The sequence below is a fragment of the Leptinotarsa decemlineata genome, unplaced genomic scaffold, assembly GCF_025532065.1.
Source record: "Leptinotarsa decemlineata unplaced genomic scaffold, Ldec_3_MD MMD2_tig00026363_RagTag_RagTag, whole genome shotgun sequence".
NCBI classification, from domain to species: domain Eukaryota; kingdom Metazoa; phylum Arthropoda; class Insecta; order Coleoptera; family Chrysomelidae; genus Leptinotarsa; species Leptinotarsa decemlineata.
In genome coordinates, this window is record NW_027412706.1 from 1,521,885 (window position 1) to 1,539,437 (window position 17,553).

The following is a 17,553-nucleotide window of genomic DNA, read 5'->3' on the forward strand; positions in this document are numbered from 1 at the left end:
AGTTTTTCGAATTTGTTTATAGGTAATATAATTCGATTCTCGAAGCTATTCATTACTTAGTGCAGTTGGCATATTTTTTGTTTACTGTATTTTCGAAGTAAAAATATAAATTACTAGCTGTTGCCCGCTTTTATATTAACGTACGGCCGAAGCTTCTGAATCTAGAATCTTGAAATATGCAGGTAGGTTCAGTGTAAATTAACATCAAGAAAGGGAATCAGTAATTTCCGCCCCAAGTTTTTCAGTTGGAAACCTGAAGTTTTGGGTTGAATGTAAAATATTATAACTATTTGTTCAAAATGTTCTGTCAGGAAACTTAATGTGTGACAAAACAAATTCTACGAGGGCGAAGCCACGGGAAAACAACTAGTTTAACTATAACTGAATAATATATCTAATCGCTATATTCAATTACAAAGGAAGAAAGCGCAAATTTTACAAATTTTAACCTTATTGGGAGATGGGAAAGAAATTCATGTGAGAAGCAAAGATTATGGATATTTTGTTTTTCTCGGAACAACCTTATAATAAATCGTTTCTTTTCAAGGAGCAAGCTGAATTATTTCTACAGAAAAACTGGTTCGAAAGGAGAGTATATCCAGTTAGATGTTGAAGCGACTTTGGAACGTGAACTTTTGGAAAAAGACGAGGTGTACGGTGACTCCAAGTTGATTTTTTATGCAAACGACGTGATTTTCAAAAAAATATTTTTACACTATATACGTTTGGTTTTTCGGAACACTAATCGGTCACCGTGCGAGGCCACGTTGAAGACTATGGATCCATTTTCGATGAGAAGTGATAAAAATGAATTGATTAAGGAAAAAAAGATAATACTCAAAACTGGTGGATGCGAAGAGGTAATATAAAATGTCTGTAATTTTTCTACTGACTCAAAAGGAAAACTTTATTGACATGAACATGTTTTAGCATCAGGAATATAGATATAAAAGAAAGGAGTTGCGGTATGCAGATATGAATGAAAAAAAAACTAATTGCAATAGCGTAGATGATAAATGCGCTCTACTGAAAACAGGAGAGACGGGTTCGAATCCCGGTCAAAACACGTTTTTTCAACTCAGTTTTCGTTTCATGTAGGTCCGCAAATCGCAAATGCACTCCTTCATATTTTTTTATTCAATTTAAGATGCCAAAATCGAGACAAATCTAGATACGCGAATACTGTTACTATTTTCAACTATTGTGAATTATTTTTTTTGGGAAATTAAAAAAAGACAGTCACAATGAACCGATACTCTGAATAGAGTAAAAAAAAAGATGTTTAGCTGGTGAATGTAACAGGTCACATTGTCTGAAAAAAGGGATATACAGTCCGAATATACTAAAGTAACTTGGTGTGAAATATTTTCTAGGTTTTTCTTATCTTTGTTATTTTTTGTGATTCTGTAATAATATTATTTTTGTACTTTGCATAATATATTTGACATTTCATTTATTCTTAACCTTTTTATTGATTCATTTTCATTTCAGGTCGAAAAAATGTATTTACTTCACTAATTAGCGTTCTCACTTAGTTTGTATTTTTATGTTCATTGCTTATTAATTTTTGCTCAAATTTTTATATTTATTGTGTTTGAGTATTTTGGTTTTGTTAGAAGTTTTGCTTCCAGTCAAAAATCAACATTCTCTCATAAACATCAACTGTTTAAATTTTGTTTAAGAAAGCGACATTATCGTTCCTTATTTCACCTCATGAGCTCCAGCCATGATCTTTTCAAGAAAGTTATGAACCCGCCAGTGATGCATGGATTATAAAGCATATGGTTATTTATGATATGGCCCCTCTCGTAATAAAACGAATCAAAATCAACTCATTTATCAAATATAGTTATAATAGTTCCTGATTATGAAAAACAAACCGAAAAATATCGTATGTGTTCCATCTTCAACTAACTCAACAGTTTCGATTCCAGTTTCTTTAAAATTACGCATCCAAGAGTCAATGCATCGAATTTCCATTAAAAGTCAATTGATTTTTTCCCAAGATACCTATCAGTTGGTAAGGAAAAACAAGAACGATTGAACCATAAAAACAAGAACAATTGAACTATAAAAAATACGAAAATGTGACAAATCCATTAAAAAATTATTACGACCAAAAAAATAAATATACGACACAAATGTGAAAAAAATGCTTTTTGACATCACCAAATAAAAAATGTGGGAAACCTTGTAGAAAAGATAAAAAAGAAATGAATAGAATGAAAACTATTTTCAAATCGGAAAAACGTGAATTTCGTTAAATTAATGTACTTACAAGTACGTAAAAGGTACTTTCTGTAGGAGTTTTTTCCCAAAAAAACCAATCTCTCCCAAAATATTTCCTTCACTGTGTGAGGGTATAAGAAGCAAATAGAGCGGGTTGGAGGCAAGAAAGGCACAGTTGTATCTGCTCGATTTGTCTCGAGCTATTTCTTGATAGCAAACCTGAAGAAAATGGGTGCACTGTCTTTACCATTATTGGTCTCATGAAGTATTCAATAAACAAGAAGGCAATCATGGATGTCATAATTGTATGGGCATTACGGCGAATCTGGCAAATCAAACATCCAAAACCTACGTATCAACCAATCAACTGGAACGTCCTCAGTCCACAAGTTGGAATTCTGAGCGGCACATTTCGGCCTCTATAGCTACGGTTACCTGAGGGATCAGGAGACGCCTCCTAGCTGGTGGTTGCAGTAGTACTTGCAGCACTGTATGATTTGATATAGAAAAATATTTTTGTAGTTGTATGTACATTTAAATAACACAAATATGGAACACTCGCATTAACAAAATGATTTTTTTGATAAAACAGAGTATAATGCCATGAACGATACTGTTGTGAATCATTCCCGAAAGTAAATAACGCTGGCCGCCACTGGTAGCCATAAACCAGACGTGACGTGGCTAAGAGCGCGCAAGCCAATCGAGAAGCAACGAGAATAATGCTACCGACTTCGACAGAACTTCGGAGAAATTTCGACGACATTCGATTACGATATTCAAAGGCTAGCCACAAGGACATCGCGACAGTCAAGTGGACATTACAGAACTATGCAAGGCCACCCGATTCATCGAGTAAGAGAACGAAATGTTTGTGAAGGGCAAAATTATTGGTCCAACGGATTTAGTTCAACATCGCATCGATGTTGGCGATGCCAAACCCATATGTCAACCACCAAGACGTCTTCCCTTCTCAAAGGAAAACGAAGCTACATTCATTGTAAAGGACATGTTGAAAGAAAAAGTAATCGAGGAATCAAACAGCCCCTGGTCGTCACCTGTTGTGTTAGTGACTGAGAAAGATGGATCGACGAGATTTTGCGTAGATTACAGGATGCTTAATGATGTCACCAGAAAAGACATCTACCCTCTCCCTAGAATAGATGACACCCTGAATATATTGGCCAAATGCAGATGGTTCTCAACATTAGATCTGAAGAGCGGATTTTGGCAAGTGGCAGTTCGCCCCGAGAATGAAGAAAAGACTGCTTTTTCAACCGGCAATGGATTATACCAGTTTGAGTTTATGCCGTTCGGGTTATGCAACGAACCCGCATCATTTGAACGCTTCTTGTAATTGGTGTTGAGAGGACTTACCTGGAAAACATGATTGGTCACCGTAATTGCCAGACACGGAGTACCCCAAGAACTACACTCGGATCAGAGCCGCAACTTCGAATTAGATTTATAGAAGGAAATGATAACTCTGTTGGGAATAAAGAAGACAAGAACAACTGCTCTTCACCCATATCCGCACCATCAATAACTACCTCTCGATTGTTGTCCCCGAAAACCAAAGATACTGGGATAAATTGGTTCCTCTTTTTCTGTTGGCATATAGGAGCTCCCAACATGATGTTCCCAACATGACATACCATCCATGTTGTTAACTGGTAGGGAACTGAAGCTTCCGGTAGATGTATTGTATGACAGTCCTTTCGATGAACCTCAAGAGGTACCTCTCTCGGAATATGTGAATGACCTGAAGGAGAGACTGGAAAGTGTACACGAATTTGCCAGGACCAAATTAAAGCTTTCCAGCGACAGGATGAAGATAAGATTTGACAAAAAGTCGCTACCAGCGAGCTTCAAAGAGGGCGATGCAGTGTGGCTCTACCAACCCCAACGTCGAAAAGGTTTGTGTTCCAAGTTAAAGAGACCATGGCAAGGAATTTACTTGGTAACCAAAAAGATAAACGATCTGGTGTACAGAATCCAATTGTCACCCAGAAGCAAGCCTAAAGTTGTCCACATAGAGAAGCTAAGTCCTTACATGGGTCGTGATGTTTCGTCTTGGAATGTTGTTCGGGGCGAACAACCTTAGGAAAGGGTGTAGTGTTGTAAATCATCCCCGAAAAAAAATAATGCCGGCCGCCACTGGTAGCCATAAACCAGGCGTGATGTAGCTAAGAACGCGCGAGCCAATCAAGAAGCAACGAGAATAATAGCAGGGGAGCCCACGATGCAAAATGGGGATTCACTCGAACGTCATTGAGACATATTAGGTTGCAAAGCTTAGATGATAAGAAGAAACAAATATATACCTTTTCATCGGTGGGGGAAGCGGCTATAGATTTTTAAATATGTAAAAAAATACTGTTGCATGGACATACTCTAGCGCGTCAGATTTTCTAAGGAGGCGTTAAGTGCTACAAAAAAAGCTCTCATTCAATAACCTAACGATTTCGATCTGACGATTCGATACGTTTTTCCCATTGATAAAATCTAATGAAAATTATAGAGCTTTAACCTATTTTGGACAACAAACGGAAAAAGTGGCTTCATTTTTGCGGAATCGAGATATTAAAATTGCTTATAGAACAAGTAATACGTTGGGAAAGCTAGTTAAAAATAATAATGCTTTACCTGTTGCATCTCTTGGAACACTATTAGACGATGAATCTTTCAGAATAGCAGTAGGACTAAGGATGGGTTCATCTATTTGTGTTCCCCATACTTGTGTTTGCGGTAGTATAGTTGATGAGAAAGGTGCACATGGTTTGAGTTGCAGGAGAAGTGCAGGGCGTACATCTCGACATCACCAAGTGAACGACATATTGAAACGAGCTATGTTGTCAGCGGATGTTCCTGCAATTCTGGAACCCTTAGGTACCAGTCGAGATGATGGTAAACGACCAGATGGTATGTCTCTCATGTCATGGAAATACGGTAAACCTGTGGTATGGAACTTTACTTGCGTCGACACGGTCGCGGCTTCCCATCTAGCCGAAAGTTCCAAGTCTGCTGGAACTGCAGCATTGTCTGGCGAGAAATTGAAAAGGAAAAAATACCAAAATCTTGGAAACAACTATCTGTTTCATCCAGTAGCGGTTGAAACTTTTGGTGTTTATGGCCCGGAGTCTCTGTTATTCGTTCATAAACTCGGAAGGAGAATAGGCCAAGCAACGAAAGATCACCGTTCTACCTCTTTTTTGAGAGAAAGAATCAGTATTGCTATTCAACGTGGCAATGCTGCTTCAGTACTCGGAACTATTCCTCCTTCACATAATTTTGATGAGATCATGCATTGTCCTAATTTCAGTACGGAACTGAAACCTCTTCGAAACAAGCCGAGATATGTGAATATTCATCAGTCTATCAAGGTTAATTCACAAGTGATTGATCCACCTTCTTCTTTTTCAGTGCGGTCAGTGGACTTAGGTCATTCTTGCCCCCAAAAAATGAATTGCAGTCCTCGTGAAACTGGTACCCTTTCAGTGGAAGAGCGTCTTGAAGCAAGAGCCGAGTCGATCCCTCTACGAAACCCTTCTTCACTTGGAAGGATCGATCGCAGCTTGAGAAATGGTTCTTATGGAGATTCTGTGAAACATATTCTTCCTTACGAATCAGTAGATAGTTGTCCTGAAAATCTAGTGAAGAAAATTGGATTGGATAATTTAGGAAGCACTTGCTACATGAATAGCATTTTACAAGTGTTGTTCATGACGAAGAATTTCAAGAACGAAGTTTTAATGATGAACGAGAACGGGAATGCAATTTTTAACAGGTGATGATCGACTGTATTGTCAAACATGCGCCAAACTAACTGACTGTTATAAGGAAACAAGTATAGCTGAGGCTCCAGTCAATCTAATAATAACACTGATGATTTTCAAACAAGACTCAACCTCTTACGGAAGCAAGAAACTCTTTGGAAGGTTCGAAATAGATGAACATTTCAACATAGCAGACCACTATTATAATATTCATGCAGTCATTGTTCACTGTGGTTCTGGCGTTGAATTTGGTTATTATTACGCCTTGGTCAAAGAAGAAACGGACTGGTTTAAGTTTGACGATAGTCGTGTCACGAAGTGTTCTGGTGGTGCATTGAATTCATTGGAGCCTCTGGAGACACCCTACATTTTGTTTTATAAGAGAGAGGACATTGTTAGATCAAGATCTTCAGATGATGTGGTGCTGCAGGTTTTTCCGGGTTTTCCTGCAGCTGAAAAAGCAAATTCGCCACTGGAATCAATGAAGTCGCCCCGGAGCGCCAATTAATTTTTATTGTTGTTTTTATTTTATTTTTATCGTTGTTTCAATAAAATGTTTTCATTAGTGTAAATTATTATCAAGTTGTCAAATAGATGTCATCATAATATAAAGACAATTAAAGGATAAAACATCCAAATTCGAGAAATCAGGAGTATATAAATTAAAGTGTGGAACGTGCCCTAAGGTATATATTGGTCAAACTGGCAGGACATTTAGGAATCGAATCCAGGAACATCATAAGAGCTATGTAAATAAGAAAACAAATTCAACATATTCAAATCATCTTCTAGAAGAAAATCACATCTTTAATGAAAAGTTCGAAATTTTGCACATTGAAAATAAAGTTTTGAAATTGAATCATTTGGAAGCGATGGAAATTAATAAACTTAAAAATTCAAACATTCTAATGAATGACCAACTAGATTTGAATAGATCACCATTATTGAACTTGTCTTCTTGAAAACCGAGAAAGAATTATTATAGATGTAGATGTGAGGCAATATGCTTTAGGTAATCATAATTGAGTAGGTACGAGATGTAGAGGTTCAGGTAATTTCTTACAGGTAGTCTCAATTATGGTTACCTGTAGTATATAAATATGAATGTAAAAATAATTTGATGTATCAATCACTTGAAAAAGCTAATGTTTAGCGAAACATGGTGTGATATATTTTTTCAATAAAGTTTGTGGAGATCAAATCGTTTAGGTGTAGTTTGTGAAATTTTTAGAAACATTTTTCAATCGGAACTCATTCTTTTTTGATGATTATAATATTCTTTTCCAGGTGATTGTAAATTGCTTCATTGATCACGAAAAAATATTGGCACTCAGCAATTTAGTATATGATATACCAGAAAGTGAAGACAGCGACGAAAAATACACCTCCATGCCACAGAGTAGAAAAAGTATTTACAATACTGAAATTTATTGTGCCGATAAAGAAAACAAGATGCTTCATATTAGGAAAAATTTAGATATGCAGTACAGTCATCATATAGAAGTGAGAATACTTTTTTATACATACTTTTATTGATCTGATTTGAGATTAATAGCCTCTATACGATTTTCAGTGCTGCTGTGAATGAATAATATTTGCTACATAAATTGTATTCCAACAAATACAGGGCAAGACGACTAGTGTGAAAAACTATATGAACTGTTTACCCAGGGATCTCCAACATTTTTATGCCCGCATCAAAGTCGATACAAACTAATACAAATTCACTTAACTATTTTGAATGTTTAAATTCATCAATGATTATTTCATGAATGAGACTTGAGTTTTTTTCAATAAACTTCGATAATATATCCCTTTGCCATGAGCACCCAATCAATGCCACGTGGTCATAATTTACGTATGCAGGTATTCTCTCGGTTTTTATTTGAAATATTCCTCTAGTTACATAATATTTTCCTATCCTCTGATACACCACTCTATACATTCGAATTTGGAATTCAATCAAATAAATACTATCCATGACTATAATACTAGACAAGCAGAAAAGCTACTAGTTTAATCATATCGCTCAAAATTTGGGGAAAAATCAATATTTCATTTAGGAGTTAAAATATATAATAATCGCCCAGAGAAACTGAAAATGAATCAAAAAACAAAATTCAAATCGGAATTGAAAAAGTTTCTGCTTTCTTCCTCTAATTGAAATTCTGATCTCCATATTTCATTTTTTGTTTTTAATTATCATTATAATTCAAAAATGTATATATTTATATATGTATGTGTGTGTATATGTGAATGTGTATGTATATTTGTGTTTATGTATATTTATGTGCTGTATATGTAACTGATATTTAATATTGAAATAATTTATTCAATCATTATTTTAAATTTTATCCCTGTAATAAACATTCTTGTTTCTTGGGATTAATAAAGATTATTATTATCATTATTATTAAATATCCAATATTGAAAGTCATTTTTTGTGGAGATAAATCATTTGTTTTATCGGCCTTCTTTGGGTATCTCCACCTTCCACAATATGAAAATTGTAGTGAAGAACTTTACGTAAGTGTAAAAAGGGTAAAGTTTTTAGTTTACCCCGATAAGTTACTGCGGGAATTCAAAGTATGTTTCACAAAGAAAAATGTTCTGTTTATCAGTAACATGTCGTGTTCAATAATTTTTCCTATCAAAAAAACACTTATCTTAACGGAGGCAGATTTTGGCCTCGGAAATCAAGAGAAAAGAGTAAGGAAACAGTACAAATGAAAGAATAAAAAATCTGCACGTATTCGTTACTTTTGTTGCTTCAATTAGTTTATTTGTTCTGTATGTTCATATAAACATTTGAGTTATCCCATGTTGTTGAAGTATAATTATTAGTATACATTAGTCACCAACTGCTCTTTTTTTTCAGAAAATTCCAATAGACATGTATATCCATTTCCCCAATATAATGGTCAAACCAGCAGTTGTGAAGTACGACAATGTCTTACTGAACACTACTAGAAAGACTGTAGTATCAGTTTATAATTTGACAGGTAACAAATTGAACAATAGGTTTGAGGTAATGAAATCATGAAGTATATTTCAGGCTGTGCCGTTAAATTCGAGATCTACAAGTCTTCTACCGCACATGATTTTTACGTTATTCCTCATTTCGGAGAAATTCCCAAAAGTACAGGAATCAATAAACAATTCACCGATATTTTCATTTATTTCACCCCAAGGTTAGTTCAAATATTTGTGTTGTAACATAAAATCAATTATTGCTCTCATCCCGATATGGATATGGATTCAATTATTCCATACATGAATTCAATAAAAAGTTTTAAAACTGATGATGATCCATTGCAAAGCAATAATCTACTCTCTCATTGATCTTTAGATCTCAGAAAATATTGTTGAACAATTTTTATTCTCAAGCACTTTTCTTTCAGGGAATGCAAAGCCTATCATGAATCAATAAGAATCGTGACCAATATACCTAATTATTTTATAGAGGTTCCTGTCAAGGGCACTGGTACAATCAACGAAAAATTTTACATCAATCATAAAATTTGATTATATGTATTGGTCATGAAAATATTTGAAAAATATATAAGTACGCAGTAATGGTACATTTCAATTATTTCCATATTCCATTATTTCACGTCAATACTCTTGAACAACCATTTTCAACTGTGCTAATATACTCAAGCTATCTTCAAAACAAACCACGAAGAACTACAAGAACAACAATGACAAATATTACTGGAGTTTTTCCCAACACCAAACCGTTATTTCAACACCTCGCAACATGTTTTACCATCAAGTGATCTTCAAGAGGAGGATCAAACTAAAAATACTTACAAAGCTATCCTTATTCATACCACAGATACCTTTTGTAGGTACCTGCGTCTTAATTTCACAACATTGCCTTATCTTCTAGTTTTACAATGTGTCTTTATGTAATAGTCAGGTAAATCTAATAATTGAAATATTATACGCTATATAAATTTAATTTCACAATATTGCCTTATCTACTAGTCTTAAATTAATTTTATAGTGTGTCCCTTTGTAATGGTTAGTTGAATCTAATAATTAAAATATTTATAAGCTAAATAAAATTAATTTCACAATATTGCCTCATCTACCAGTCTTAAATTAATTTTTCAATATGTCCTTATGTGATAGTCAGGTAAATCTAATGAAATATTATTTCAACAAGCTATATAGTATACCATTAGGTATTGGTTCACTATCGTTATTCATAATATTATTATGTTTACTTATTTCTATACTCATATGCATCTAAATGCATGTTGTTAACTTGTCTAACTATTCTCAATGTACTGAAGTCTATGGAATGGTTTTGTTGCAAAATATGATGGGCGACTGCTGATTCTTTAGGTCTTCCATATTTTGAATGTGTGTTCCCAATATCCTATTTCAATAGATATTTTTGTATGTCCATAATATTTTGCATCTCAGTCTAATTTAATTCCATAAATTCCAGACTTTTCCAAATTCTCAACTTTGTCTTTTTGACTTACTAAAAGGCTCTATAGTGTATGACTTGTTTTAAAAACCGCCTTCATACCCAGTTCCTTAAAAACTAGCTAACTGGTAAGTAGGTAGTCATGTGTAACTGTTACAATTGTTACACTGGCATTATGTTTGAGGTGAGGTTATACCTATTGCATACCTATTGTACCTGTTAAAAAAATAAGGTGAATGTTTAAATTCAATTCCAATTCAAATTGGAGATTTATTTTCATTTTTTTAAATTGGTACACTTGTCTTGAACATATGTTCACAGTTTCACTTGTTTACCATGTTTTGTTTGTTGGTGAGAATCATAAAAGTTGAAAGTATTTTGCGTATTCGGCAATTTTCTGCTATCGAAAAAAGTGGATTGAAAAATTTGCATTAAATTTTGTGTAAAAAATTTAATTGACTGCTCGAAATGTTGACAGTGGCATACTGAGTCAGAAAATGTTTACAAGTGGTACACCTGGACGCCCCAGCACATCAACAACCGATGAAAACGTTGAGAAAGGAAGAAAATTGTTATGGAAAATCGTCGTATCTCTATTAGAGGCGTTGCTGACGACGTTGGCATATCAGTTGGTTCAAAGCCTTGCAGTTTTTTCAGAAATACTGCACATGAAGCGTGTGGCAGCGAAGTTCGTTCCAAAATTGCTGAATTTTGACCAAAAAAATGTCGCATGAGCATCGCTCAAGAATTGTTAAACGAAATCAACGATGATTCAGATTTGCTCAAAAAGATCATAACTGGTGACGAATTAAGGGTATATGGTTATGATTTCGAAACCAATATCCAATCGTCCCAATATAAGAGCCCAGGAAAACCAAGACCAAAAATAGCACGCCAAGTTCGATCAAATGTCAAAGTTTTGCTCACTGTTTTCTTTGATTATTGCATTAGGAGTTCTTGCCACATGGTCGTAAGGTCAATGAGGAGTATTGAACTGTTTAGTGAAAATCTCACAATGAAGTGTCACTTGAATAAGTTAATAAAGAATCTGAGGTGAAAATTTGTACAGCTGTAAGTAATATTACTTGAGTTTTTTCCCAACACCAAGTGATCATCTTCAAGTGGAAGATCAGTTCGATCTTTCTCTTGATGATGATTACTTGGTGATCGAAACACGTGTCGAGGAGTTGAAATAACGGTTTGGTGTTGGGAAAAACTCCAGTAATATTCATTACTACACCAAAGGTTCCAAACAGTGCATCACAACTACAGCGGTAAGTAGTTTAATATTGTTATTAGTATTTTTATTGAAACGAATACTTTGGCAATATATTTGAGTTACCTGAAATATGGTAGGTTTTCATACAAATCCAAAAACGTCATACTGAATAAATATGATTCTTACCTAAGCAATGAGCTACGTATTTGAATTAGAGATGCTTTGTACAAGCAGTGTAAATTCAGTTTTTCTACATTCTTAAAGACAAGTTCACAGAACTCAATGTTCTGATATTATTTTTTCAGCCAAAATACTTCACGTGCTTTAATTGACCAACCCCAGAAACGGACACTATAACGCAACCTAAACTCCACTACAGCATAGTATATAATTTTTAGTTGATCTAAACTCGGAATATAGCTAGGATTTCTTAGCCTAAATACTAAAGACTGCAATCTTGGTATAAATCCATCGCAATGTGCTTTAAAATTCATGTTTTTGTCAATCGCAACACCCAAAAACTTGCTACCTTTCGACAATGTAAGCGGTTAGTTATCCATATCAATATATAGTGGGTCAAGAATTTTTTAATAATTAAAAACTGTATAATTACTGTTTAACGAACTAAAAACAAGTGAGTTACTGGTAAACCGCCGATTAAAAAATTTCAATGTCATTCATCTATATATACTCGAAATAGCGTAGGTTATCACGTTTTAATCTTCGACTAATTTTCGAGGAGTTTCTACAAGAAAGAATAGAATTCATTTGCAATAATGTTGAGGTCTTTAGACACAACACCGCTAGGCGTTGTTATTTCAAAACTTGACGTATTCTAAGACATTGCACCTTGTAGTTCAGATACCATTTTCCATATTACTTTCGATAAATTACTCCTTGACTCAATTCTAGCTTTTTATGATTCTTTGAGTTCCGAATACATGTTTCGAAGATTGAAGTACTCCCTCTTAAGCTAGAGCATTTCACCTCTGGGGTCACCCAGTCCTTAGTTTTATGTTTTTTGAAACGCAGCAATGAAGAAAATTTTATACTAAAGTGATAAATAAATATGTCGTGGAAATAATTATACGCAGAATTACAGTCGATATTATACAATTGTGATCAATCCTTTCGTTGAAGATAGAGTATAAAAGCTTGTAGTGCCTGTTTGTTACAGGAACACCATAAAAGGACTTTACAAGAATGACAGCCTTCTGCATCTGTGGCTAAGATTTCTGCCTTAGTGCGGCAAGCCGGTATGATTTTGAGATTCGAGAGTAGAGAGGACATCATTCCACCAAGGACTCCAATAATCAGAACAACCATCTTGACAGGGTGATCTGGATAGAGTCTGCGGAGTTCGAAGAGAAAATCTCGATGTTTTATCCGTTTTTCCTCCTCTTTTCTGACGATATTCGTCTCGCCAGGAGCTGAGAACTACACGACAAATATCGTTTTGCTCTGGTGGTCGAGAAGGACCACATCAGGCTTATTAGCCTATATGATCGTGAGGGTGGGGAACGAATAGTTCCAATAAATTTGGCACTTCTCGTTCCCCACAATGGATTCAATATCCCCCGGAGCATAAGGCAACGCCGGTGTCTCGTCAATACCGTAAGAGTGCCGTAGATGGTAATATGACACTCTTGAGGCCGCGTTATGTCGATGGATGTAGGCTGAGACCGCATATGCTGGACATGCTGATAGCAAGTGCATTAGGGTCTCGGGCGCCTCGCGACAGGCCCTGCACCTTGTGTCAGGAACCTCTATACCCATCACGCGACTGCGGTAGACTAAGGTGTTGAAGACACCATCCTGGCAAGCCATTATGAACCCCTCAGTTTCCGACTTCAGCCCGCTTGACCTGAGAAAAGCGAAGGTCAGGCGCTTTGATAAGCCAAGGTCTCCAATGTTATTGAAGAAGACCCCATGCATTGGCTTATCCTTGTGTTTCCGCAGAAGTAAGGGAATCTCTGCGGCTTTTATCTGAGCTGTTTGCTGAACAGGTTCCAACTCGGTGACAGAGTTGTAGTCACCTCGTTCAGTGTCGAAAAGTATACCGAGTTCATCAGCTGCTCGGGGAGCTGCCCTAAAGAGAAATGCTCCAATTTCTGCTCTCTCATGGTCACGGACCATTCAGAGAAGGGGATCCGAACTCCTGACGACTTTACAGGCTGTCATGTAGAGACTCCAAACTCAAAAGTCCACGACCTCCCTGTTGTCGGGGGAGGTACAACCGTGGAACGGACGATTATTATTATTATCATCATTATCATTATCATCAATAATGTTTGCGTATTATTCGTCAAGTTTGTGTGCCTATTCAGTATCATTGGAAAGAGCACATCAAAGATCTCTCTACTAAGCTGTCCACCATTCTTTACCTGCTTTGTAGAATCAATGAATTTGTTTCCTCTTATGTTTTGAGAGCAGCTTACATGGGGTTATTTCAGTCTAAGCTGTCATACAGATTGGTTTTTTGGGAACTTTCAACTGATTGGGAAAGGATATTCATTTTACAAAAAACGGCTATTAGAATCCTGGGAAGGGCAAAACGAACGCTGTAGACCTCAATTTAAAAAATTTAATATATCGACCGTTACGGCTCTGTACATATTTCAATGTCTTGTCTATATCAAGACATTAAATAACACCTCTCAAGTTAATCACAACCATGAATATTTGACCAGAAATTGCCACAATCTTCTTATGCCACAACATCGACTGGCAATTACTCATAAAAGCTTTTTAACTATGGCAATTAGGCTCTCCAACCATCTACCACCATATATGAGGAAATTACATATGATTAATTTCAAAAAAAGTATAAAAGAGCTGCTGGTTTATCTCTGCCCTTATGACGTAAGTGCATTTTTTCACTGCAAGTTTTAATGCTTTGCCTTTTAATGTGTATGTTTTGTAGTATATCTAGCTTGACGATGCTAAATCTGTTGTATTGATAATAAGCAAATAAATTTATTGATTGATTAGTACAATAGGGGTCCATGTAATTCATCATAATGTACTTCATCATGCAATGCAATTCATCATAACGCTACAAGATCATAATCGTAATATACAGAATACGTGATGCAGAGAAACGTAAGCCGTCATAATCGCAATTCATCATAATGTAAAACAGCAGAACATACTTTGTCATAACGTACAAATTCATAACGTACTTATAGAAACGTTAACCGATCATAATTGTAATGCATCATATTCACATTGTATCGTAAACTCAATGTATCATATCGCTAAAGCATAGAAACCGTATTGTACAGAATCCATGTTCCATCATACGGACCGTAATGTATAGAATACGTAAAGTATCATAACGTAATCCATCATAATTGAGCTGCGCGCTCATCAAGTCTGTCTCAGAATAGCTTTCCGGTGTCATAGTCGATGGGCCGAACACAAATATTCTAAGCAGAATAACCATCATATTAGCGAAAATTTGCTATTCCACGTAAGGTAGAATTTATTTCAAATGCATTTCACTTTGAGTTTCATCAAAGATAACCAAAATTATGTCGATTTAATTGATGTTTCGAACATATATCAAACGTATTGTAATTTTCCATAGATAGTGGAACTGTAATTGAAAGATTCAGTATACTTACTAGAGAGATGATTGATATTAATTATTATAATAATTGATTCCTGTTCATTTTCATTAAACATATGCAATAAAGACATTTTGTGAGTAGATATCAGGTATTTCAAAATGATCGATCAGATTCATAATTACATCTGTTGGTGTATATTGATTGTAATAGACTGCTTCGTATATTAATTCAGTTCCAGCAGTATTTCCTCGTTTTACATTCTTTGGCACACTAGGAACTCTTCGTAGCGTTTGAGTCTCAAAGAATTGTTTATTTACGCAACTCAATAGAATCCATAACGTTATTTTTTTCTATTATTTTATTGAAGCTTGGGGCTCACCGTCGTACTGTTGGATAATATTGCTTTGAAGTGACGTCATTTCTATCTGTTTCTTGAAATTGTTTGAAGGGGAGTTCCATCAAACCATTTGCCGAGAGACACGGGTTAATTATATCTTTTTGCTTTTTGTCTGCCCTATTCGTGAAATTCGTTTCCACTAGATTTGGCATCTGCCAAATTCCAGAAGCGACCAATGTTTAAATAAATTGTCATTCAAATTTGAACCAATTGCTGAAGATTTCGAGAGTTGAAATGAATTTTTCACATATTTTGAACTACGCAGACATTGCCAATTGGAAAATACGATTTATGTATTGGTAATCTGAGCTGGTACTTTTTTTAATGATGATAGAGTTTATGATTCCTGCCTACATTTCAAGTTAACTTCATTCTGAAACTAAAAACACTAAAAAATATTATCACTGAAAAAGAGAGTTTCATCCAAATAGAAATTTACATAAATTCTTGTACAGAAATGAAAACTATACCAGCTGCATATCTTCATTTTTTTTAAAAAGGTCGCTAATAACTATTTTATGGTCAAAATTAACTTTCTAGGGAATTTTGTTATGTTTGATTTCTAGGGCTATTTAGGGATACTGTTCAATGTTCATTTTTGGGGATGGATAGAATCATTAGAATCTCATACATACATGAACGAACATCTAGCTTTAGTAACGAGCCTTCGAGTTTATGCAACCAACAGAACAAACAGAAAAAAACTAAATTCTACTAGGCAATTATGACCAAAACTGATGTGTTATGTGTATATTTTCAATTTGTAAACACAATTATATAAAAATTAGGACCATTGAAGCGATAGAGGTTTCTCATGAAAAATGTAGGTTAACAACTTGGATCCGACCTGTGATCGATTCAAATTATCGACTACTAATGAGCCAATTTACCTATTGTAAAATTCGGAATGAGATTGAGCATTTCCGACAGGAGTGTTACTTGAATTGCTCCATATTTGCAATGATAGACGAACCCTGCAACATAAAAAGATGGATGAATCGATACCTACACTCTTTATCCTAAGAAGATTATTGATTTTCCGTGATTTTTTGTGTTAGAAATCACACGTTAAAAGGTAGGACATCGTTAATCCTTAGTTCGCCACATATTTCGACTTCTGAGGGTTGTCGTTCGTCAGGATTAACGAAAAAACAGATTTTAAAAGATTTAAAAAATAACAACAGATTTGCTCAATTGAAACTCCATAATATATCCATAGTCTCAATAGATTTGCACAATTACCTGGAATTTGAATCAGTATCTTCTCGAATTTGTTAGCGATGGCTCTGGTGCATTAGAAAATTTAATTCGAAGGCTTTGTTACGATTGACATTCACTTTCCTGTGTTGAATGTCTCAATAACACACATTTCCTATTATCATTAATCAATAGATGAAATTTAAATAAAAATAGAGCATTCTATCATTTAATAGATGTGTATTGTATCTAAACAGATTCATTAAAATTCTGATAGATATGTTGTGAAACAGAAGCATAAACTCAATATTTTAAGTAAGATATTTTCATGTGAAGATTGTACACGAAGTTATACTAATATATATGTTGTTCGAAGGCATAAAACATTTTAATTTGTCATAGAATTCAGAAAAAATATTTATTAACAGTATAATTTTTTTCATCTTAGTTAAATATCTTTCGCTTTCTATGTATGTCTGAAAGTTATTTCTTTTCTTGAAATATTGAATAGATATTTTTTTCAACAGTCTTACCCACATGTTTTCTGAAGGTATCTGAAATATATTTAACATCAGTTGAGTCCAAATCAAATGTAAATCACTAAATTAAATGCATACTTGATAGATTTCTTATAGTGGACTCACCTACATTCTCTTTTTCAATGACTGTTTTGGTTTGGTTTTGATTATAATTGGGTAGATTCAAAGTATTGTACCAATGTA

At 34.8% G+C, this 17,553-nt stretch overlaps 1 protein-coding gene across 2 annotated transcripts in view; it reads left to right on the plus strand.

Annotated features, from left to right (window-relative positions):
* Positions 1-9,581, plus strand: part of LOC111510172 (deleted in lung and esophageal cancer protein 1) — a 90,447-nt gene extending 80,866 nt beyond the window's left edge. For both annotated transcript variants that reach the window (XM_074185128.1, XM_074185129.1), the window contains exons 20-24: positions 548-860; positions 7,293-7,508; positions 8,884-9,007; positions 9,061-9,196; positions 9,407-9,581. In XM_074185128.1, coding sequence (XP_074041229.1) covers positions 548-860; positions 7,293-7,508; positions 8,884-9,007; positions 9,061-9,196; positions 9,407-9,530 — 913 coding nt within the window. In that variant the 3' untranslated portion in view covers positions 9,531-9,581. The remainder of the gene's footprint in view (positions 1-547; positions 861-7,292; positions 7,509-8,883; positions 9,008-9,060; positions 9,197-9,406) is intronic.
* The last annotated feature ends 7,972 nt before the right edge of the window (positions 9,582-17,553 follow it).